This window comes from Neopelma chrysocephalum, unplaced genomic scaffold, assembly GCF_003984885.1.
Source record: "Neopelma chrysocephalum unplaced genomic scaffold, ASM398488v2 Primary Assembly neopelma1_119, whole genome shotgun sequence".
Lineage (NCBI taxonomy): Eukaryota > Metazoa > Chordata > Aves > Passeriformes > Pipridae > Neopelma > Neopelma chrysocephalum.
In genome coordinates, this window is record NW_020897781.1 from 813358 (window position 1) to 837521 (window position 24164).

General features: G+C 50.5%; 2 protein-coding genes across 6 annotated transcripts in view; both read left to right on the top strand.

The window, feature by feature from the left end:
- The window catches only part of RAD21L1 (RAD21 cohesin complex component like 1), a 17491-nt gene extending 4693 nt beyond the window's left edge, over window positions 1-12798 (top strand). Inside the window, exons 1-13 of one of the 4 annotated variants that reach the window (XM_027697200.1) lie at window positions 600-1207; window positions 1345-1474; window positions 2955-3054; window positions 3969-4075; window positions 4456-4641; window positions 5254-5355; window positions 6347-6457; window positions 7497-7726; window positions 8570-8672; window positions 9431-9573; window positions 10274-10354; window positions 10816-10893; window positions 11705-12798. In XM_027697200.1, coding sequence (XP_027553001.1) covers window positions 1064-1207; window positions 1345-1474; window positions 2955-3054; window positions 3969-4075; window positions 4456-4641; window positions 5254-5355; window positions 6347-6457; window positions 7497-7726; window positions 8570-8672; window positions 9431-9573; window positions 10274-10354; window positions 10816-10893; window positions 11705-11914 — 1725 coding nt within the window. In that variant the 5' untranslated portion in view covers window positions 600-1063 and the 3' untranslated portion in view covers window positions 11915-12798. Of the gene's footprint in view, window positions 1-599; window positions 1208-1344; window positions 1475-2954; window positions 3055-3968; window positions 4076-4455; window positions 4642-5253; window positions 5356-6346; window positions 6458-7496; window positions 7727-8569; window positions 8673-9430; window positions 9574-10273; window positions 10355-10815; window positions 10894-11704 lie in introns of those variants that run through there. The other 3 variants (XM_027697201.1, XM_027697202.1, XM_027697203.1) reach the window with 3 other exon arrangements.
- Window positions 12799-14847: 2049 nt separating this feature from the next.
- SNPH (syntaphilin) overlaps window positions 14848-24164 on the top strand; it is a 13038-nt gene continuing 3721 nt past the window's right edge. Inside the window, exons 1-4 of one of the 2 annotated variants that reach the window (XM_027697199.1) lie at window positions 14848-14964; window positions 15109-15166; window positions 21682-21758; window positions 22501-22701. In XM_027697199.1, the coding sequence (XP_027553000.1) occupies window positions 21715-21758; window positions 22501-22701 (245 nt within the window). In that variant the 5' untranslated portion in view covers window positions 14848-14964; window positions 15109-15166; window positions 21682-21714. Of the gene's footprint in view, window positions 14965-15108; window positions 15167-21681; window positions 22022-22500; window positions 22702-24164 lie in introns of those variants that run through there. The other variant, XM_027697198.1, reaches the window with a different exon arrangement.

Below are 24164 nucleotides of genomic sequence, written 5' to 3' on the forward strand. Positions count from 1 at the left end.
GGAAAGGGGGCAGGAGAGGAAGGAGAAGGAGGAGAGTGAGACTGCTCTCCTCTCTTAGGAACCTGAAATGCGGGGCACCGCACCGTGCTCCCGGGGATGTGTGGGCGCTCCCAGGGATGTGTGTGTGCTCCCGGTGAGCCCCAGGAAGGAATGGGGAGTAATTTCCAGCGGCAGGGCTCTGCCGGGGGCTCCGGAGCTGTGCAGGGCCGCGGCGAGGGGACACGGGCCCTGCAGGGCCGCGAACCGGCGGCTCCGAGGACGGGACCGGGACCCCCCTGCGGCGCTTTCCCGCCCTTGGCTGAGCCGCGGCCTGAGGAGGGTCCGCCCGCCCCGCCGAGCCCTCGCGCCCCCTCAGCCCCCGCTAATCCCGCCCGATCCCCGCAGCGCCGAGCTGGGCCCCTTCAGAGCTCGGCTGGGCCCCTCCATCCCTCAGGATCCCGCTAAATCCAACACCACCACCACCCCCCGCAGCCCGGCGGCGCCCTGTCCCCTCAGATCCCACTAAATCTCCTCATCCCCTCAGCGCCCGTCTGGGTCACTCCATATACCCTCAGGTCCTGCTAAATCCTCCCATCCCCTCACAGCCTGGTTGGATTCTTCCCCTCTGTCCCCTCAGGCACCACTAAATCCTCCCCCCCCACACCCCGTCCCCTCAGGGTCCCGCTAAATCCTTTCATTCCCTCAGTGCTCTCAGGGTTCCCCCATCCCCTTGGCACACAGCTGGGTGTCCCCATCCCCTCAGGATTCTACTAAATCTCCCCGTCCCCTCGTGATCCCACTAAATTCCTCCATCCCCTCAATACCCACCTGGGTACCACATCCCCTCAGATCCCAGTAAATCCTCCCATTCCCTCAATACCTGCCTGGGTTCCCCCCGTCCCCAATCCAGTCAGATCCCACTAAATCCTCCCCTCCCCATAGCACCCAACTGGGTCCCCCATTCCCTCAGATCCCATTAAATCCCTAGTCCCACTTGGTGCCCCAGGACCCATTTCCCCTTGGAAGGGGGAATTTCCCAAGGGGAATTTCAGCAGGGCTGCCCTGCAACCCTTGGCCAGGCACCATGTTCTACGTCCATTTGCTCATCAACAAGCGGGGGCCGCTGGCCAAAATCTGGCTGGCTGCCCACTGGGAGAAGAAGCTCACCAAGGCACACATCTTTGAGTGCAATTTAGAGGACACTGTGCAAAAGATCATCTCCCCAAAGGTAGGCTGTGCCATGAGGAGCAATCTCCTGCAGAGTCCTGGGGTGGAGGTGTTCATCTCTCATAGGGAACTCTGTAAATACTGTAACTGTAAAAAAAAATCCTAACTCCTCAATAACTTTTTTTTTAAATCCTTAAGTTTGCTATAGCTCTGCGAACCTCTGGACACTTACTCCTGGGAGTGGTGCGGATTTACCACAGGAAAGCCAAGTACCTCTTGGCAGACTGCAGTGAAGCTCTGACCAAGATGAAGTCAGCCTTTCGCCCAGGTGCGTTCAAAATTCAGCACTTTCCCAGCTGGATCCTTTACAGCTCTCATTTTAAAAGTTAATTTTTGGATATTGTTAAATACACGTTATTGATCCCAAAGGCAACTGAACATACTTGTGCCTACTGCTGGTGTTTAGTCTGGCTTAATTTAATGCTATTTCAAGTTTTTGACTCCCTTAACAGAAGCAGCATCTTAAGTGGGCTTACAAGGAGATGCTTGAATTCAGCCTCCATTGCTGGGTAATTAATTTTAATTTCTGATGACACTGACAGCATGTCTAACAGTGTCAGTGCCAGACTTGACAGCATGTTTTGAGCTCTGGCCATGTGGCCAGGGAGAAGGGAGCCGAGATGACTGGATCCTTATCCAACAGGCTCTATGTTTGTTGTACTTAGGCAACAAATGGGAGGCACTGTTGTCTAAAAAAAGGCTGAGAACGGGGACACCAATGTCTATTGCCAGCTCTAATGTGCTTTGTGACCTGGTCTGTTTAGAGAATAGAGAAAAATTACTCTGCATTATTTTCAAAGATATGATTATAGAGTCATAGACTCACAGAACTGCTTAGGCTGGAAAAGCCCTCCAAGGATCTAGTCCAACTGTTTCCCCCAGCACTGCCAAGGCCACCACTAAACCATGTCCCCAAGTGCCACATCTGCATGTGTTTTAAATCCCTCCAAGGATGATGACTCCACCACTGCCCTTGGAAATCTGTGCCAGGGCTTTACAACCCATTCAGTGAAGAAACTTTCCTTAATAACTAACTGAAACCCCCCTGGCACAACTTGAGGCTATTTTGGATAGATACTATGGCAGCTTGGAGGGCACCATGCAGCTTAAGAACAAGACAAGAGTCACAGCAGAAACAGAGACTAAAACTAGATAGAAGGGGGGAGAAAATCTCAGTGGAAGTGGTAAAATGCTGAAAGAGGCTGTCCAGGGATCCTGTGGGATCTCCATCAGCAGAAATAGTCAAAAGTGATCTGACTGTGAAATGAACCCTGTTCTGAGCAAAAGGTTGGGTTTGATGACCTTCAGAAATCCCCTCTCACCCAAATTGTTCCAGGATTCTCTTGATTTCCAAGTACTTGCAGTCTCAGTACATAATTATTTGATGCTGAAGACACAGGAGAGAAAAGGAAACCACAGTGATTCATTTGCAGTGCCACAAAAGACTCTGGGCTAAATGTCAGCTGGGAGAACCTTCCAGGAACTTAAAGCAACTGTTCAGAAACACAAGTACTTACATATTTCAGGAACTGTTGCAGCAGACCCTTCTGTATCTGCCTGTAAAAAACAGATCTTCTAAAAGATGTGGAAAATAAAATTCCACTTTGGAGTGCCTAAGCTTTACCATGCTGTGATTTAGAATGGCAGCAGCCCCTCCTGACAGGTTTATAGGCTTATTATACCTACTTGGGAGAACACTACTTTTATTTTATTGATACTTATTTTGTTATGTTGTCTGTTTCTTTCAGGGCTTCTTGACCTTCCAGAAGAGAACTTTGAGGCTGCTTATCAGTCCATTACATTACCTGAAGAATTTCATGATTTTGAAACACCACTACCAGATGTAAAGTAAATGCTTCCCTAGTTTTTATTCATTCTTTTGGTATTTTCAGAAGTAAAATCTATCCTTGCTTACCTGATCAAGACTCAGATGGGGTTGTTTTGATTTGATAATTGAATTCTCCTAAATTCTGAGCTTTACAAAGCTACAGGTACAGTCTTTGTGCTTCGGTAGTTTTCCTCAGTCCTTTAATCAACAGACCTTCACAATGAATTAATGCCTTGAACTTAGACTTCAGGATTTTAAATTGTCTGAGTGAAGGATGCAAACAGCTTTCTGATCTCAAGAGAAGAGATAAAAGTATCAACCCTGGAAGCTCTGGCCAGTAAACCCACTGTTGTACTGTTCCACTGTGTGACTTCATTTCATTTCAGCTCCACTGCTCTCCGTGGCCGGGGTGTTTTATCAGCAGGAGTCAGCCTGGCTCCCAAGAAAAAGCCAGCATATTTCTTTGGCTTTTCTGACACAAATCAGCATTAATGTAGAAAACTGAAAAAAAAAGCAGGAGGCCAAGTTATGTTTTTGATGGCTCTGATGCCCTGAAGGTCCAGCATAACAGATTTCCACTGAGGCTTCTTCTGTACCTCCCCATAAATACAGTTTGATGGGATCAGTAAGGGTTTATTATTTTGTAAGTACAGCTGCAATGTAATACCATTTATTCAAGGGCCTTGGTGTGGTAAGTGTGTTCTGTAAAGGTGCCTTTTCTGCCAGCCCAAAGAGTTGTGTCATTTGGTTTAAAAGATGTTTCAGGAACAAAATCAAATGAGTCCAAGTTTACTGGCAAAAGAGAGTGGAGAAATATGGGGGTTTCCGACAAAATTCCAGGATTGAAGGCTATTTAGAAGCAATTTTCACATTCCAGCTGAATGCTCAATGGGTTTCAATTCACCCTCTATTTTTATAATGTTTTTTTCATCAGTGCCATTGATGTTGCTGAACATTTCACCTTGAATCAGAGCAGAGCTGAAGACATCACACTTACAGAGGATTATGAAAGCAACATATCTCTCTGTGTCAGAAACTTTGGTGAGAGAAGTTGAGAAATTAGAAATATTCCATAAGGGAAACTGTGTTTTATGAGAAATTTTGTATAGTCTGATCCCTTTCCACATGTTAAAAAGCTGTGATTTATCATGCATTTGTTCCATGCTTGTTCTGATTGGTCTGTCATACCATCTTGTGCTTAAAATTTTATGTAAGCAATACAATCTGATATCAGAGTGAGACTCAAACTAAACATTCTCTGCTTTTACTGAGCTAGCAGAATTGTTTATTGTTTATCCCAACTGAGGTATGGGATATCTTGCAATCTTTTAAAAATTATTTGAAAAAACTAGGAAATGGATGAATCTGGGTTTCCGAAACTCAGGCAGACGAGGCATCAGAAGCTGTGTGTGTTTCCTCAGAGGAAGAAGCAGATGCACTGAGGAGACAAAGCTTCTTTGAGGGCAGCTTCCTGACGAGCAGCAACAGTCTGGTGGCTGATCACAACTCGGCCAGTGCCAGTGGAGACAAGTCTGTGCTGCATGAAGATGTGTTCTGCTTCCAGCATGACTGTTTTGGAGATGAGGAAGATGCTGCAGATATGATTGGTAGGGTTTGCAACAGACAAACAGAATCAGTTCCTCTCCAAATATTTTCATTCCTACAGGAAAACAAACAAGACAGCACGGAAGTGGTTGTTTTCAAACAGAAATTCTGTGTTATTTGTTGTTTTCATGCTTCATTTGTTTTCTACTTATGACTAAATCTATGATCACCTAGACATTGCCAAATTGGTTTAAAGCCTATATCTCATTATTTTAGAATTAAAGGCATTAAATTTATGCTTAATGCTTAACAGTTTAACTTCTATTTTCAAAGGTGAAATAATGCAGCATTTTTATCCTTACTGTTGTAATAACAAAGGCAGCAAAGTAGCTTCTACATTGTTATGGCTTAGAATATTTATGTAAACCTTATAGATTTATACCTGTTAACACTATCAAGACCATGTTTTTCAAAGAAAAGGTGGAAATTTCAAACTTAGGACTAACCTTCTCCTTTTTGTGCTGTTGCAGACAGCCCCACCACCGACAGCCATCTGGGGAAGCTGAGCTTGCTTTCTTTGCAGAGAATTAACCTTAAGTAACATCAGGCTGTATCAGGCTACTTCATGACTAGCAAGGCTTAGGATGACTAAAACTGTGTGTTTTGTGTTTAAGAAATCCTGTTGAGGGATGAGCAAAATGGCCTAGATAAAGATATTCTGGATATAGAGGAAGCACGTCCTTTGTCACCAGATCTGCCAGAGAACAGCACAACCAGTGAGTTTGCAGAGTCTGCTCCATCTCACACAAACCCTCTGTTCCTGTGTTAATGCCTAAGGTCACACACACTCAGCTTTGTGCAATATCCTGTGGCTTTTTCCTTTCTTCATTTATTTTGCCTTTTTCTTTTTTTTTTTCTAAACTGCTTCATCCACCTATTTTAGGGTAATTTCATTTGATTTAGGGATTCCAAATTTATAACCTGACTTTGCTTAGAAACTCTTTTATGTGGCATCCTGTTGGATATGCTGTTGGTCCACCCTGCTGCTCACAGTGTGATGTTCCTTTTGAGGGGAAAGAAAACCCAATAAGGGTGTGCTATAACTGTGAACTTTCCCCATGAGAGCTTAAAAAGTCTTTCCCAACCTAAAAAATTCTATTTCTGGTTTTGTATTTCTGTGACAAATGACACTTAAGTAGTTCATAAAGGTCTTGCTAATCTTTTGGTTTGATGCTGATGAAATAAATTACATTTTGAAAAGTGTTTCTGGGAAATTTTTGTTATCTTAAATCCCTATTCCCCCATCACGGTGTCGCTTTAAAACTGAGAATTCTGAAACAGCTTTAAAGGGATAGAGTGGCTCTTGCCTCTGCTTGTGCTAGTGCTGGTGCTCCCTGTTCCTTCTCTATTGATAGAAATGTCCACACTGTCCTGCACTTGCCTGGAACTGCAAACAGATACAGGTTGAAACTACACACATTTCCCCCTAAACACTTTTTCTTGTGTGGGTTTTTCTCCAGATCAGTTCTTCTGTCTCTTCCACTACCTGGTCCTTCTGGGCTCAGCGAAGGGAAACGTGCAGGGCAGGGTATGAGCAGCAGCAGTGCCAGTGATTACTGCTGAACATAATTATGAGATTATAAACAAAGCCACAGTTGTCTAATTCTCACCATTTTCCTCTGATATCATTCTCTGTTGTGCAATTGAGATGTCAGTCCATCTTGTGAGCTTTCTTGCACTTGGGTTATTTGCTGGGTTTTCTTGCAGTTGAGTCCAACTGTGCAGACACCACCATGAAGGATGTAAGTCACACAATGAATGAGACATTCCTTTTGTTCCAAGAAGAAGGATTTGTGCTTGAGCCAATCGATGACACAGGTCAGAACTTGATCACTTTCTTGCTGAATGTTTGCATTAACTATGTTTGGTTTCTTAGTAGTCAAAATATTTGTAAAAGAGATTATTCCCATTCTAGTTTTCATCTGCTCCTTCTGTCAGAGTTCCATTTTATGGTAACTATTATACAAAACCAGTGTCAGGTCATTTGTCTGATCTGCCCAAGTCTCTTCTTGCAGTTTATTTCATGCACCAAATCAAGTTTTGTTGCTCTGCTGGCACTGCAAGCCTGGCCGGCTCAGGGGTGGTGCTGAAGTTTCACCTGAAGAACTTTTATCACCAGTGATTTTTAATTTTATTACATCAGTGACTTTTATGTTTAAAATAACAATCTTAAAACTTTCAAGCCTTCGGAAAATGTCGCTTTGTGAACTTTTAACTCTAATTAAAGATCCAAAAAAAAAAAAGTATTACATTTCCTCTGTGAGTAAATCTAAATGCTATCTATCACCTTGCTGGCTGTTTGCAAATAAACAAGCTCACGTTGACAGCAACATTTACCATATTGGAATTTTCCAGCCTGCCAGAACAATATTCAGGAAGTTATGACTATATAACCAATCTGTGTCTTTCTTTTGTGTTTACATCTTGATTAAATTGCTAAAGGATTAAACTGACAAAAACAGATATGAATTATGAGGTAATGAAACCTGTTGAGTGCAGCAGCAGTTTTTGGAACACTTAACTTCCTGATGGATTAAAGACAGCTTATTCAGTCTTGCTGCTATATCATGTGTTCTCATTAAGTCCTCCTGTTCCTGGTTCTTTAGTACAATAGTCATATGTCTTCTGTAATTAAACATATGGGAATTTCCTGTACAAGAGTACAAAGAGTGAAAACTTTATGCAATCTTTTGAAGAAAGGGCCTCTGCACTTGTACTTTGATTTTTCAAGTCTGGGCGGTGTTTGGGGGGTCAGCAGCTGGTTTGATTCACGGGGCTTTTTTTTAATTTTATTTTTTGTGCCTAATATCCTGGGAATAGACCTTAAGACTTGTTTTTTATTACTTGCTCTATGTAGCTGTGACCTCGAGGAAAAAAAACAAAAGAAAAAGGAAGTTGCTGGTGGATGTGCAGAAGGAGCTGAGCTGCAGTGCCATTTACAACCAGCTCACCAACTGCACAGACACCCTGGCCACGCTGGACCTTGCTCCCCCAACCAAGAAAACGATGATGTGGAAGGAGTGGGGAGGTGTGGATAAACTCCTGTCCCACTCCACACAGCCTGTGGTTCATGCTGACCTGCAAAAGGTAAAGATCAGCTCCTTGTGGGGTTTGTGCCACTGAGTAGATTCCGGGACTGTTGCAGAGCTGGGATTTGGCTGACAGGGGTTTTGCAGGCTCAGTTTGATCCCAATTCCAGTGTCAGTGGAAGCATTGCTCTGCAGTGCAAGTCAGCTGGACACCTGATGATTATTTGCACACTCACCACCAATTACTTCATAATCTGTAGAGTCACAGCCTTAACCTCCTGCAGTCCAGCAAGAAGGGAAAAATTACAAAGATGTAGTGTTTCATTTAATACACTGGCACCTGACTGATCTTACACTAAGACACAACTTTTTGCATTTCTGTCCATTTCTTTTCTACTTTCTCCTTTGTTTTATTGTTTTCTGGCTTGTTTCCTCTCTGTAATCAATCTGAGACATCTTTGGCCTATACTTACTTTAAATGTGCATCACACTTAAATATTACTGCTAGAGTATTGCTGACAGATTTGGAAGGGTTCACTGCAGCAGCACAGCTTCACCACTTAGAGTCCAGCTGAAGAATTACAACTTGCTCTCTAAGAGGATGAAAACTGCAGACGTTTCTTTCTTTCATCCTTCCCGGCTTCAAGGAAAAATGATCCAAGCTGCTCTTAAGATATTTTTTTTTTTCCTGGAGTTCATGGATAATGCTGAAGCTGCAGAAAGCTGTTACTTAAAAAAAAAAAATCAAAAGTGCAGATTTTCAGAATGACCTAATTTAAATATTAAAGTTCTGGGTACCAATAGTTAACATGCAGCTCGTATTCATACCTTTGTGTTGATGCTTGCGAATAATCTGACGTGATATTCTGAAAGCAAACAAAGAAAAAATAATTATTTTCAGTTGTTTGAAAAATGCTTCAAGAGTGTCAGATTTAAGATGAGAGGAGGTGGAGTACAGAGGGTCTCTGAAATGGAAGAAATGCGAAAAGAGCAAGATACCACAGGTAATATTTTAATTCTCTTGTGCAGAATTAGCTGTTAGAAACTATTTTCTATTCTGCATAATGTTTGAGACACATGCATGGTGCTTGTATTCTACAAATCAAAGGCCAAAAAAGTTAAATGTTAAGAGAGTTAAGGGACTGTTGTTATTAAAAAAAAAAGGTTGGTTTGTATGTTTGCTTTTATTGGTCCTTTGCTGTTCTTTTGTTCTTTAGAAATTAAATGAAATGCAAATCTTTTTCTTCCTTGTGGCATGAGGAGATATTTTTAGTGTTACCTTTGGTTTCTCTGACTGTCTCTGAAACTGCAGATTTGGGTGGTGTTATATGGGGTTTTTTTTAATATAATAAAAAAAATATTCCCACTTATTGTGAGCTTAATTAAACCACTCTCCAAATTTCCAAATTCATGTAAATAATTCTATTTCTATCTGGAAGAGTTGTTTTTCTTAATATCAGGCAAGAAAAAATGCCATGTTTCACTCTGTGAAAACTAACCTGTGTTTCTGCCTCAGAAATGAATCAACAAACCCACCTCCTGTGAGTCCATAAAGGTCAACTTTTAGAAAAGGAAACACTCCCTTGGAAGGTTCTTCTTCCATGCTCCTGTTGGGAAGGATGTTTCTTTAATACTTGCTTATTATGGCTCCTACTCTCAAAGATTGCAAACTAGGGTGTGATTTTTGGTTTTCAGTGGGTTTTTTTTAAGGACAGTGACTCACAGTAATTGCCTCTTGAACTCTGGTTTTCTATTAACACAGGGATGCTGCCAGTAGAAGAGCCAAGTTACCTGCAGGAGTCAGCTCATTCTGAGACTGAGAGAAATATTAGAAATGACTCCTTTATGGTTATTCCACCACAGAATGCCAGAAATGAAACCAATGGGAACTGTGATGAAACTATAGTGAGCAGTTTTCCTCAATTTTAGAGTCCTAAGTGTGTTTATATTGGTTCCACTTTGTGCTAAGGTTCCACTTAAAACACATTAAGAAACTACTAATGTTTGAAAAGGAGGCTAAAGCCAGCCAAGAGAGCATGAAGTAGCTTGTGTCACAAAAGTTTATTTATAATTACTTTGGTAAACTCTCACAGTGAAGGAATGGTTAATTAAACTGTCTGTTGATAAGTATAGATTACAGTCTAATCACTAAGTATAAATGAAAGCTTAATATTAAATATGAAATATTGTACTGATGAGATAAATATAATAATCTTTATAAAGGATAAAACATTTTGTGTCTCATATTGAGGAAATACTTAAGCAATAACAAATTATCTCTCTCTGCCATCTTCACTTAGGGTGAAGGGCATTCTTTAGAGAATGTGAGCCTCATTAAAGTAGAAAAGTGACAAAATTGGACCTAATGGCAGCAGAGAACATGTGCTCTGTGCCTGAACTGTGCTCATAGGTGCAGATTCAGCTGTAGGATAACTCCTACAGCAAGGTCCTTCCCAGTGTCAGGAAAGGCATGGTGGAAATAGCAACTGTTAAATCATTTTGGAGAACTTCATTATAATAAATCCTCTGAGCAGAGTTAAGTAATGAGAATCTCATTGTATTTATAAATGGTCAGCCCCACTGATTGTCCTTTCTGTGCCCACAGCTGGATGGAGCAGCTTTCTCCGAGAGCTCAAAAACTTCCTTGGGCCAGGAAGCTGAAGAACAGCAGGTGGAGGTGCCAAAGGTGTGTGTCCTCAGAGCTGGTGGCCCTGGCTTGTTTCAGAAGAGAACCCTGTTCTTTCTCAGAAATATTAAAAAAAAAAGAAAATGTGCCATCAGGAACCAGGGCAATCAGCTGCCAACCTCAGAGGTTAAGCCCAAAATCCCATGCCAAATATTTGAACATCCAGTACAAATACTGTCAGAATCCCAGTCCCACAGAGCAGCCCCTTGCTGTGGAGCTGCCTCCCTGGAATGCCTTCCATGGTACCTGGCCTGTTGCACCTGAGCTGTCTCTGCAGCAGAAAGCACACAGGTACCCTTCTTCCCTCTGTTCACAAAACCTTGTGTGAGCACAGGGGTGTCAGATTCCCTGACTTTGGCCACCCAGATGCCCAGGTTTTCAGTCAAGCTGGAACTCCTGTCCTTTTCATCATGGTGTGTGACTTTTTACAAACACTAACCTTCTGTTTACTTCCTCTCAAGGAGCAAAAAAGGATCAAGAAAAACAGTGAAGAAATAAACTGGAGCAAAAGAACTCTTCAGTTACACAAAACTTTACAGGTACCAGTTCTGGATCTTGTTATTAGACACCAAAACCAGGTGTTGATTTCAGATGGACCATGTCAGAAAAGCTCCTCCTTCCACTGTCCATGTCACTGCCCCTCACCTGCAACGTGTAACTGTGCTTTTTTAGGTCTTTATGCTAGGATTTTGGGTGCTTGATGTGAGGTCTCCTCCCATAGCTGTAGGAATCACTAGAATTTTCTGATGTCACTTTATATGAATATATTTCAAAAGTTCTGCACAAATAATAAACAAATACTTAAACCTCAGTGTAGCCTTTAAAAAACAAGAGATAAGAACACTTATTTCTTACCTGTGAGGTCCCTGTAACCAAAGAACAGGCTGCACATGGATATTTAGTGTTTTCAGACACAAACCACGGTGGAAGTGCTCCATTGGTGTCATGGAATTCAGTGGAATTGTAGATTTTAATAACACATGTAAGTACCAGCAATACTGTGGCAATAAAATGTTCAGAGCCATTTCCATAAACACGGATGCCAAAATACCCAGAGAGGTTGTAGATTCCCCACCCCTGGAAGTGTTCAAGGCCAGGTTGGATGTGGGCTTGGAGCTACCTGGTCTAGTGGAAGGTGCCCCCGCCTGGGGTGGGGGAATCAGATGATCTTTAAGGTCCCTTCCAACCCAACCTGTTCTGTGCTTCCATGATTCCATGAAGGCCGGATCCTATTCGAGGCGTTCAAGCAGAGATATTCCCTCTGGGCAGCTCTCTCTGCTTGGAGCCCGTGGGATCCAGTGTGACCGGTGGGGAAGCTGACCTGACTGATTTCTCATTTCCCTCATGCAGCAACTGAGGAGATCAGGCTCGTGCTCCTTCAGTTTTCGGGAGCTCTGTCGGAACAACAACCGGAAAGAAGCCGCAGCCAAGTTTTACATCTTCCTGGTCCTGAAGAAGCAGCTGGTCCTGGAGCTGCGGCAGCGCGAGCCCTTCGCTGACCTCACGGCCACGGCCGGGCCCATGTTTGACAGAATCATCAGCTCATCAACACACACCTGAAGTTGCATCTTCTCAGCAAATAGTTTTCCTGGGAAAAGGGTTGAGTGCCTTGTCCAACCATGGGAGCTGAGCAGAGCTCCCTGACATTTACACCAGGCAGCAGTGGCCTGTGCAGGTGTGCTGCCCCAGGTGTTCACTGCTGGGCTTATCTTTAATATTTATGGTTATACGATGAGTTATAGGATGGTTATATGATAGGTTAAGAAAATACCACTAAAATATATATTCTACATAGGAGATTTACATTGTTGGGGATTTTATGGGAGTCCTTAAAGGAATTTTATAAAAGTCCTTGAAGGGATTTTATAGAAGTCCTTCAAAACCTTTCTCACAGACCACCTTTGGAGATTAAATTGTTTTTGTCGAGGCTTGTGTCTGTTAATCCTCTCACACCATCAGTAAGAGACATCTGTTAACTCTCCTTAGCAAAAAAATTAGTCTACTTAAAATTATTCCTTTCAAAGAATGTTCAGTATTTGATATTTTAAGATCTAGAAAGGTCCTGTTTCCAGTGCTGCTTTTGTGTCTCCAGGCAGACAGAGGTTACACTGGCCCTAGAGGTGTCCATAAGCTTCAGGAAGAAATTCTATTATCTAGAAGTCCTGCAATTTCAGATTTCAGAGATAGTTTACTTACTAGCACCTTTATTCATGTGTAGATTTACTTAAAAATTGATGTTAACTGAAATATTACTAGTTCCTTGTATTTTTGTCTAATTTAAGATAAATTCTACCCCTTTTACTGTCATTTTCTGAAGCTCTTGGTTTCCAGTTGCCCCCAACAGGCACCAGAGGAGTGGTTTTGCCCCCACTCAGGTGCTCTGGTGCTGTGGGGACACTGCTCTCCCTTCATGTGGAATCAATAAAAATTAGATGTTTCCTTCACTTGTTGGCGTTTCTTCTGAAGGATCAAATCCTGTGGGTTCATCTCAGTCAGGGATTTGGTGATTTTACTCACAATTGGAAAGGATGGGTGATATTGTCACCTGGCTTTTGGGTGTTCACTCACCTCAGTGACACCCCTGTGTCTCTGGGCCCTCAAACGTGTGTGGTTCCTGCCACACAGGGTTCAGGGCACGTGAGGTTTGGGTCGAGGGTCTGTTTAAGGGAGTAAAAAGGCTTTAAAAGGGGGTGAAGCCCCAGTTTGGGGCAGGAGGATGGCACAGGGTGGCCACTGGCTATGGGGTGTTCCAGCTGGTGTCCTTTCCTTTCCACATAGGAATTTTTGATAAAATAAGCAATAAACCTTTGCTGCTGTTCTCTGAGGGGTGTAAGAAAGGGAAAAGTGTCCCTGTTCAGTAAAATACCTCTCTCTTTTCAGCAAAACAAATGCTATTTCCCTTTTTAGGTGGGGATGGGAGCATGGCCCAGGCCAAGACTGGAACTGAGGTGGGTTCATTCTCTCCTTGGGCCAGGCCTGGCAGTTCCAGAGCCACGTGCTGACCTGGGTGGGAAAAGGGGTTGGTTTTGGTGAAAACCTCTCCCTCTCTCCCACAGCAGGTCCTTGGAGCAGTGCTCCCACTCTCAGAGTCTGAGCATCCCAGGAAACCAAGCACTGCAGACTGCAGAGGGAAGGAGAAACTATTTGTCTCCCCCAAAAGCCATCAGGAATGACTCTGCATCTCACAGCAGAGCTGCTGCCTGTGCCACATGGTCAGAGCTGCTCCAGTGGCAGCAGATGTGATAACTCATTAATTTTCCTTTCAAGGATAGAGGCTGTGCACTGGATTCACCAGGAACAAGGGAAACAAAAGGCAGCTGGAGGCGGGCAGGAATAAATGGGAGAGATATATATATACACTGAAAACAGTCTGTGTGTCGGGATTAATGAGGTACAAATCATGCAGGAAATAGTGCTGGAGGAAAGATGGGCATGTATTAACCAAACAGGTTTGTCAGAACTCCAGAATAACCATGGGGGTGTGACAAAGGGAGCTGGGAATGGCTGGAAAGCACAATGGGCCTCAGGTCTGGACCCAAAGCAGGAGCAGATTCTGCTCTGACCGTGCCGACACGGGAACGTTCCCCTCTATGAGTCCGTATGTGGACACACACACGTCGGATGATACCTGGGTGTATGTAACACGTGCATCTCATGCTCCTGGTCTCCACGGGGGTGTCCGCAGCCGACCTTGGGCGTTACCGGCCGCGGACACCGGAGCAGAGCCAGAGCCGGTGCCCTCCTGCTCCCCACCACCACCACTCACAGGCTGCAGGACGTGGCGCGGGGGCTCCCGAGACGCTTCCTCACAGAATAATTTGGGAAGGTTAATCTCGACAGCTACCGCAGGAAGCGTGTGGGCAGTGCCATGAGTAACTGGGTTGTGCTGGAGGACGCGCCGTGCCGTGCCAGCCTACAGCCTCATCTCCCAAACCCCCGGACCCCAGGAACAGCCCGGGGCAGCAGCTCGCTGTGGCTGATGCTGCTTCTCCACCCCAGCCCCGGCAATTCGCGCTCACCCAGAGCGGATGGAAATAGGGCAGAGAATTCCGGTTATTTATTGATTTTACTTTATGAAAATGCGTCACTAATTTGGGGCAGGGATCTCCTCAGAGCTGGACTTGTTACAATGAAAATTACGACGCCGGTGGGACTCCAGGGGCCGGGTGGCCGCAGAGCGGGGCTGCCCCATCTCCCCCCCTCCCCTTCCTCCTCCTCCTCCTCCTCCGGGGTTACGCGGGGCAAGGAGCTCAGCGCCACAAGGCGCAGGGCTCACCCGGTCCGCGGGGCTCCGCCGACGGGGAAGGACCCCAAAACCGGCTGTTTTCTTTTTTGAGGGGGTTACGCCCCGGCAGAGGAGAGTTGTCATAGAAACGGGGGGAAACCCGGCGGGAGGGGAGGCACCCGCGGCACCGTCGCTTTAAGATCGCAGAGGAGGGAGCAAATTACGCAGCTGCACGGCTCATCCCTCCCTCCCTTCTTCATCCCTCCCTCCTTCCCTCCCCGCTCCATCCCTCCCTCCCCATTCCATCCCTCCCTCATCCCTCCCTCCATCCCTCATCCCTCCAGCGCTCCCGGCCGCCCCGCCGCACCCATGAAGGCCGGCGCAGGTGATGGAGGCGGGGGAGGGCGCGGGCAGCGGGGGGTGGCGCGGGGCACCGCACCGAGCCCCGCACCGGGCACCGCACCGGGCACCGCACCGGGCCCCGCGCCGCCGCCGCCGCTCACCGCCCGCTCTCTCCCTTCCCCGGCAGGTCGCTGAGCCCCCTCCGCCGGCGCTGCCGCCCCCGACATCGGCGGGGCCCCGCGCAGGTGAGCGGTGCGGGGCGCGGTGCGGGGCGGGGGGCGCGGTGCGGGGCCCCGCGGCCGCCGTGACTCATCCCTTTCTGGCTGCAGATTCGGTGAGGGGAGGCGGGGGGCGCAGCACGGGTCTGCCAGCGCCGCTCCGCATCGCGGGGGGTCGGAATGGGGGGGCTTCCCGGGGCACGGGGTTCTCGGGGCGGGTCACGGATTAGGCCCGCAGCGCACCCGCATTGCGTGTGCCAGACCCCCGCGGCACACACGGCAGGACCGTATTGCGTGCGCCGGAGCCCACGGCATGCACCAGATCCCCATGGCATACCCCGACCCACACTACAGCCACCTGGACCCCCACCACACCCACCGGTCCCGGTTCACAACCCCGGACCCACATTACGTGCACTAGGACCCACACAGCAGCATCAGTCACACATCACGCTCACCAGACCCGCATCCCATGCACCTGACCCACAATCTCATGCACCTGACCCTCCCTTCACATCCCAGACCCTCCTTGCATGCCCCAGACCCACATCACATCCACCAGATCCTCCCCTGCATGCCCCAATCCCACATCACATGCACCAGACCCATATCAGACCCTTGTCACATGCATCAGACCCCATCACATGCATTAGACCCTCCCTGCAAGCGCCAGACCCTCCCTGCAGACCCCAGACCCACATCTCATGTACCAGACCCTCCCTGCTTACACCAGTCCCATGTCACGTGGATCAGACCCACATCACATGCACCAGACCCTCCCTGCACACCCCAAACCCCCCTCTCCTGCACCAGACCCTCCTGCATCCACCAGTCCCACGTCATAGGGATCAGACTCTCATCTTATGCACCAGACTGTCCCTGCAAGCGCCAGCCCCACATCTGCTCGTGCAGCATCCCAGTGTGTCTCCGGCTCCGTGGGGCATTGCAGGAGCTGGAGCTGCTGTGCAGTTGACATTTTATTACTTAATGGCTTCATGCTCCATCTCCAAAGGGACACGGAAACACCCGAGTGGGCTGAGCCGGGTGCGCTGTTCTCTCCTCCCCGCAAGGTCAGCGCTGTGGTTGTCGCACAGAACCTGCTGCTGGGCGCCTGTTCTGCTTATAAAATCCTGATGTTCCCACCCTCCCTGGGCAATGGACACGCCGTGCTGTGACCTTGTGCCAGAAGGTGCAGATCCCGGTGTCCAGGGCTGCGGGGTCCCAGGATGGGGGTCAGAGGGGCAGTGCCCCTACTCCCACCTCGGCAGCGCTGCAGAGGGCTGAGGCAGGAGATCTGGTGTGTGGTTAAAGTAGGCCATTCCAGCGGTGCGGAGACCCAGGGCTAATCCCCCGGCACCGCCGTCATTCCCAGCCCTCTCTCAAGGTGGATGGTGGTTAGGGGAGACCTGCTTCCGCTGCGCCGAGGCACAGAGGGGAGGAGTAGCTGTTGCACTGGAAGCTGGATTTGTCTTCCATGTTTTTGCCTTTGTATCCTGAAGGAGTGGGCTCTTCCTTCTGCTTCCCAGTCCTCAGCTCTGCTCCTGGCAGAGCACCTGTGCAGGATGGGCTGTGCAGTGCGATGTCACCTCCATCCCATCCTGCTGACCTTCCCAGCCCGGGGTGAGACATGGGGTCTGCACATTGGGTGTCCTGCTCCTGCTCTCATGCTGCTACAGCATTTGTCATGGAGCTCTTTTCCCATTTCCACTTGATTCCAGAGGGCCCAGCGAGAGCCCAGACTGTGCCCTCTGGTCAGGCACCTTGTTTTTAGCTGGTGAGGGCTGGGAATTGCCACCTCCCCGTTTGAAGCTACAGCCAGGTCAGCTCGAAAAGTGATGAACTGCATAACCCGAGCTTTCCAAATGGTCTTTGTTTTCCTGTAATCTCCGTGTGGCAACTCAGCATTTTATAACAAACAGGAGAATAAAAGGAGATGCTCCTGCACTTTGGAATGGGATACAACCACTTTTAGCACCATTGATTTTTCTGGTGGTGTTGCATAAACACCCTGTGGGGTTTGTCCCTGCTTGTGCCCTGAGCACTCAGCTCTGCCCTGAGCTGGATTTAGCAGTGGCCTTGGCAGTGCTAGGTTAGCAGTTGGATTTGATGATATTAAAGGTCTTTTCCAACCTAAATGGTTCTGTGATTCCATGATGAAGCTCTGCCTGCTTTGGGATGAGCCATCTCCACTGGAGCAGAGGCTCCCAGCCTATGGTGGTATCACTACATCCTTGGAATCTCCTAAGCAGGAGCAATGCAACCCCTGTATCCCAAAAATCCCCCATGGCAGGACTAGGAGCACAGACATGATCACCAGTGTTTGCCCCCAGCTGCTTGGATGGTGCCTCCGGTGCTGACCCCCTCCTCCATCAGGACTTCTACCAGCCCTGGCTGCCGGATCCTTCTCCTTCCCACCACAGCCCGTCTGTATCCCAGTCCCCTTTTCCACTGCAAGCCACCCCTGGCATTGCTGCTGTCCAGGGACACAGGGCTCTGCCCTGCATCAGCTGCTGGTAGTTGGCCACCTCTAATACTGTGCTTATTTTTAGTGTGAAGAAAAACAGAGCCAGTGTCAGAAGGGCAGGGAGGCTCCTGTGGAGCCCTTTTTGCCCTGTGAAAAAACAAAGCTGTGATTTCCCTCCCCGTGTTCCCTCTGCTTTTAATCTTGTTCATCCTGGGAGGCTGGAGATCTCCCAGGGGACGCCACAGTTCCTCTCCCAGGTCTCTGCAGTGGGTGAAGCTGCTCTCAGACGCTTGGGCTCGGTGCCACCGTTGCAAAACGCTCCTCACACAGGATGTGCCAAGGGAAACACGGGAATCCGGCAGCGGGCAGGGTGATGGGAGCCTTGACAAAGGAAGCAGTGAGCGAGAAATCTGGGAAAATGTGACGGCTGCTGGCACGGCAGTGTTGTGCTGAGGGCTGGCACTGGCAGTGAGCCCCGGGCTCTCACACCTTCTCCCGTGTTCCCCGTGGGGATGGGATGAGCTGTTGGGGTGTCTCAGGCCGGCACAGCAGCTGGATCCCTTTGAATCCCACAGGAGTTGAGCTTTGGAAGCTCGTCGGCCTGTGGCCATGAAACCTTCGGAGGAACAAGCTGAGGAACCATCGGACACTTCACTGAGCTGATGGTGAGGGTCTCTCCAAGGGTTCCATGGCCCCGTTTCCCATTGGGAAGCATCTAGGAGGGGCAATACCTGCCCAGCCCAGTCTATCACTGGCACAGATGATGGGTCCATCACGGAGTGGGGAAGTGGTAGGACTGGAGGTGAAGAGGAGTCTCTGCAGGGCAGTGATCCCAAGAAGGAGCTGAGCTGCTCTTCCTGGGAAAATCTTCCTCTAGGGCATGAGGCTGAGCCTCAGGGTGCTCTGCCCCTGCTCTGTCACTGCTCTGCCATCCTTTGCCCTTTGCACTGCTGTCATGGTGTGATCAGTAGGTGGGCAGAGCTCCAGATCCCCTCTGTGGCTGGTGGGACCCACCAGGAGATGTGCCCTATGGTCACCCATGCCAGGACAGTGGCAGTGTGGGGATCTTGTGCCAGTTCTGCATCCCAGCCCTCTGTGGGGGATCTGCTTTTCATGCTGGAGCTCCAGTTGTTTCCTTATTAAGGTTCATTGCTTTTATTTATCAGGAATTCCTCAGGCTAATTCCACTGCATGGAACAAGCCCTGGTTTGTGCTGTTGTTTCTAAAAGTGCTCCCCTTCTGTTCCACATGTGCCAGGAGACTCACAGGGACTTTTGCTGTTGAAGGCTCCAGGAATATGTTGGTTCTGGTCCCCCCAGTATGGGGACAAACCAGTGCCCCCTGATCTTGCTCCAGGAATTCTCCTGACCACCTCTGCTCTGGAGACAGGCTGGGGTTGTTCAGCCTGCAGAAGAAAAGGTTCCAGGAAGACCTTGGAGTGCCTTCCAGTGCCTAAAGGGGCTCCAAGAGAGCTGGAGGGGGACTTTGGACAAGTGTCTGGAGTGACAGGACAAGGGGGAATGGCTTCACACTGACAGAGGGCAGGATTAGATGGGATATTGGGAAGAAATTCTTTCCTGTGAGGGTGGTGAGCCCCTGGCACAGGTTGCCCAGAGAAGCTGTGGCTGCCCCATCCCTGCAAGTGTTCAAGGCCAGGTTGGACAGGGTTTGGAGCAACCTGATCTAGTGGAAAGTGTTCCTGCCCATGGCAGGGCGTTGGAATGAGATGAGCTTTGAGGTTCCTTCCAACCCAAACCATTCTGTGATTCTAACCCCCCTCCATGGACAGGGATGCCCCCCACTAGACCGGAGTTAATCTTGGATTTCTCCTTGCCTTCCTAGGGAGGCTCCATTGGTGCTGCAGCTGCTCATCCTGGTCTATGTGAGGGGGGTAATTCTGTGTGCAGATCAATAATTTCCTCAGCCTTTAGGAGCCATTTACCACACGGGAAGGTGTGTGTTTGGCTTTGGTGCTGAGTCTGCCCACCTTGCCTGTCCTGGGCAGCCCTTGGGCATGGTGAGGCTTCTGGGGAGACTCAAGTGACCCATTGATTTTTTGGGAATAAAGACAGTGACAGTTTATTACCGGTGATTGAATTCCAGACACCCTGGGTGCTGTGGGAGGCACTGAGCCTCGGCGTGGGCACCAGGCAAGTCTGCAGCAGTGGGAGGAGGAAGAGAATGAAATGAGCTCCTCAGACATAAGGTCAAATCCAGGCTTCCCCACAGAGCCATCCCTGACTGCGGATGCTGGCAGGGGGTGCCTGGGGTGCAGCACGGGGTGCTCTCAGGAGCCCCAAGTGCTGGACACACATGTGCCATCTGTGGTGCTGGGACTTACTGGTGCTGCGTGTTGGGGGGGGGCAGAGGGACCCCTGTGCAGAGTGGCTTGGCATGAGGGTGACTCTGCCATGAGTGGGGAAAGACCTGGGTACGGCTGGGATACCACTGGGTGGGTGCTGGGCACACTGGGTTGATGCTGGGCACGCTGGGTTGATGCTGGGATACCACTGGGCTGATAACGGATATCCCTGGGCTGCAGGGCCCAGGACACAGGGCTTGGGGCTGTGAGAGGGCAAGGAGTCAACCCCCGTGGCCACAGATCTCCCTAAATTCCTGCTTGAGAGCTGTTGGAGTGCAGGCTGTGCCGCAGCCCTGCATGGTGCTGCTGGAGGATGCCGGAGAATCCTGGAGGATGCTCCTGCTGGCCACGCTTGGCTCTCCATGGATGCTGATTCACGCTGCTGCAGTAGCAGAGCTCGCAGCCACTCAGGAGCAGTGATCCAGCAGGACAGGGCACTGCCTCCCCCTGCCCAGGTCATCTCCTGGCAAATCCATCCCAAGTGGGAAGAGCAGGACCCCCAGCTCCTTCTTGCAGTGTCCCGGGGTGCTGCCCCTGCCCTGGCTGGGGATACCCTGTGGCTGCACATCCCCGGCGCTCCGGGCTCTTCAGTGCCCTGGTTTGGAGATCAGGGAGCAGTGAATCCTGGGCAAAGCAGAGGCCTGGGCTGGCCAGGGTGGGCTTTGAGGCAGCCTGCAAAAAAACCCACCCTGGGTGGCAAATGCAAAAGGCTGCACTGGGGTGAGCTGGCTGTGCCCCCCCTCCTCTCCTGCCTCCCCTCTTGTCCCACTCCTCGCACTCCCCTGGAGCAGGGCCAGCAGCACCGGGTGTTTCCTGTCACCCATCGATTATGTGCTGGCTGGTCCCATCGCTCGCGTTGCTCTGCCAAAATCTGGGATAAATGCTGGCATTGTGAATGGGCTGGGGGAGGGGGGAAGCACACAGTGCCCCCATCCCGTCCTTCTCTGGCAGACTGTGAGCACAGTGGGGATCCCAGCGGTGCCGTGGGATGTTTGGCAGGATGCGGGTGCTGAGCGGATGCTTCCCTTGCTCCCTGACATCCTGCGTGTGCCCGAGGTGCTGCAAGCCTCTGGATCTGGCCTATTTATTTACAGGAAAGCAGGCTCTGTGTTTCCCAAGGGATTAGCTGCTGCTGCCTCATCATGCAGGGATCTGTTCTTCCTCACCTGATTTCACTGCTGAATGCGTGATTTGGACTTAATTATGGAAAAGCAGGCGCCCATCTCACTGCAGGGAGAGCTGCCTGCCCAGGGAGGTCCAGGGATGGGTGTCAGAGCCCTTGTCCCATCTCTGCCCTGTGTAATGCTGCAGGCACCCTGTGTCTCTGTGGCATACTCTCCTTCTGGCATGGATGGGGACCTGGGGGCAGGGGGAATCTTGTCCCGTGTCTGGAGCCTGGTGGGAAAGGAGCTCCAGACCATGGGCAGGCACCTGCTCTGCTTCTGTTCTAAGTTAAGAACACCCTCGCCCTGTGCCCAAAGCATCCCGATGGGCCCAAGGCATGCTGCATCCCAGCATTCCCAGTCTATGGGAGGCAGGCAGGAAGCACAGCCCAGATGTGCAGGGGATGCTGTCCACATCTGCCCTGGGACTGGTGGCCCTCGGGACTACACTGATACCCTGGTGCCAGGGCTCACCTCTCATTTTGCAGGGTCTCTGCCTCCCTGGGGCCACGTTCCTGCCTTCACCTCCTCTCTCTCTTGCCTTCACCCACAGTTCCCCGTGCCCAGGACCCGTGGCACCGCGGCCATGTCCATGCCGGGGAGCAGACGCTCGTCCACTGGATCACGAAGGTGAATATGCTTCAACCTCTGGCTCCAGGACCGGGCACCAGCACCTGCAGCCGGGAGGGGATGATCCCCACGCCTCCACCACCAGCTGCCACTTCGCAGCACGAACCCCCAGCCCAGCTTTCGGGGGGTTGCATGGCGCTGCCCACTGCACAGCACTTCCCTGTCCGTGCATGTGGCCCCCTGAGCGCTGCACTCCCCGTCCCTCTGTCCGTCTGTGCCACGGCCAGGATCGACCCCACCGTCCATCTGGGCGAAGGCAGGCAGTGAGTGGTGGAGAGCACTGGGGTTGGGGCAGTGAAACTGGGAGGTGTTTTAGCCCTTGGAAAGTCTCTCCTCGAGCTGAGGGATAGAGGCAAAAAAGGGAGGAAAAAAGCGTTTGTTCCTTTCCGATGTCTCCATGACCTGGACTGCTGTTATGGAGGTAGAGGCCCAGCATGGGCAGGGAGAAGAGGCAGAGCTGCCCATGTGGAGTGATGCTCTGGCAAACGTGGCCCGAGCTCTGCCGGGACCACGCTCCCAGGGGACTCTTCAGGGGCTCCCGGGGGGTCCCAGGGGCTCCCAAGGTCCTCAGGGTGCAAGGATGCTGTGCCAGCATCCAGGGGCTGCCATGCCAGGGAGGGGGGAGCGGGTGGGCATCCCCCCCAGCCCTGCCTTTGTGCCCGTCGCCATGTCCGTGCCATTTTGATCCCTGCTGTTTGTTTTGTCCTTTTGTCTTGTGTGTTCTCGGTGTGGTGGTTGGCAGTCGCGGGGTTTATGGACGGAGTGGCTTTGCCTCCTTCTTTAAGTCTTCAGCGCCCTCAGCCACTCGGCCTGAGACACAGCCTCTTCTCCCTGCCTCCAGGCGCCCCTCGCCCCCCGGGAGGGACACCTACGGCACCTCCTCGCTGAGCAGCAGCAGCAATTCTGGCTCCTGCAAGGGCAGCGACAGCAGCCCCACCCCAAGGTAACCCATCACCCGTGGCCCCAGGGTGGCTGCCGGGTGCCCCCGGGCAAGGGGAGCAGCCCCCCCATGCTGCCGGTGCCGGTGCCCGGCGGGGATAGGAGCGCAGGGCCCAGTGGAGTGAGGCTGTGCGCGTGGTGGCTGGGGGAGCTGGAGCTGGCAGAGCTGCTGGTGTGTCTCCAAAGACCCTCACTATCCTCCTCCAAACCTCTCCACTGCTGCTGTTGTGTTGTGTCCCTCCCTGTCCCCCTGCCTGCCACTCAGGGGCCCCGTCCCCTTCCCTCTGTCCTGCTGTGGCTGTGGCTTGCACGCTGCACGCTCCCTCCTGCCACTCCTGCACTCCAAGGAGCACCTGGATCCTTCCAGACCAAAGGCACGAGAGCAAGAACTTCGCTTCCATCCCCTTGTGTTGCCTGGCAAAGGTTTGGCAAGAGCTGGTGGCACCCCGGCTTCTTAGCAGGGTGCTGCTGGTGTGTTTGGGGCACAAACAGCTGGCACCAATCTGTGGGACGAGCCCCAGCCCCAGCCCCTCAGGCACAGCAGCCCATGGTGCACTGCTCCAGGGAGTGAGGCCCAACTCCTGCCTGTCCCCAGCCACCTTCCAGCTCCCAGAGGTGGAGTCAGTCTGGGATGGTCTGAAGGGCCCAAGAGTGATCAGGGCCCATGAGTGCTGCAACTGGGGGCAATGGCCATGGGGCAGTCCAAGGCCACAGCCCTGCCTGGATGCTTCTAACACGATGCTTCTGTCCCTGGCCGAAGGCTGCTGGGCTGCTGGCCACCATGCATGGGGGCTTTGGGATGGCCCCCTGCCATGCACAGGGAATTCCCACCACCCTGCTGCCGTACACGGGGAATTCGGTTCCCCCACTGCTGTGCAGGAGCCACTCATGCTGCTCCCAGCTCTCCATGTGCCTCCCAGCCCACCACATATCCCTAAATATGCAAAACCAGCCTCCCTGACCAGCCCCTGCTCTCTGCACTGCCCTAGGCTTTGGGCCAGAGATGTCACTTAGTCCACCCCAGTGCCAGGAGTGGCACAAGGAGGGTTCGGACGTGCCGCTGGCGCAGCCTGGGGCAAATGCTGGATGCCCTGGCTTGTTCTCCAGGGGCAGGACAGCCACCATCTCCAGACCTGCTCCTTCCCAAACCCTTCCATTCCCCATCTTCTGCCTCCATTCCTGATGGGGCTGATCCCACCCTGGGGTCTCCATCCACATCAGTCGTTCCTGGAAAGCTCACTACGGGCACACAGAGACCTCGGTGCCCACCTGCTCCCAGCTCTGCTCGTGCCCTAGAGAAATTCCCAGCTCCACAAAAGGCTCAGTGCCTGCCAGTAGCACTAGTGGGTCTAGGAGCTGCACCTACCCTCCTGCCAGCAAACAGCACCTGAGACACCCACCTTGCCCTTCCTGCCAGCAACACAGCACCTGAAACATGCATCCTGCCCCTCCTGCCAGCAGCACAGC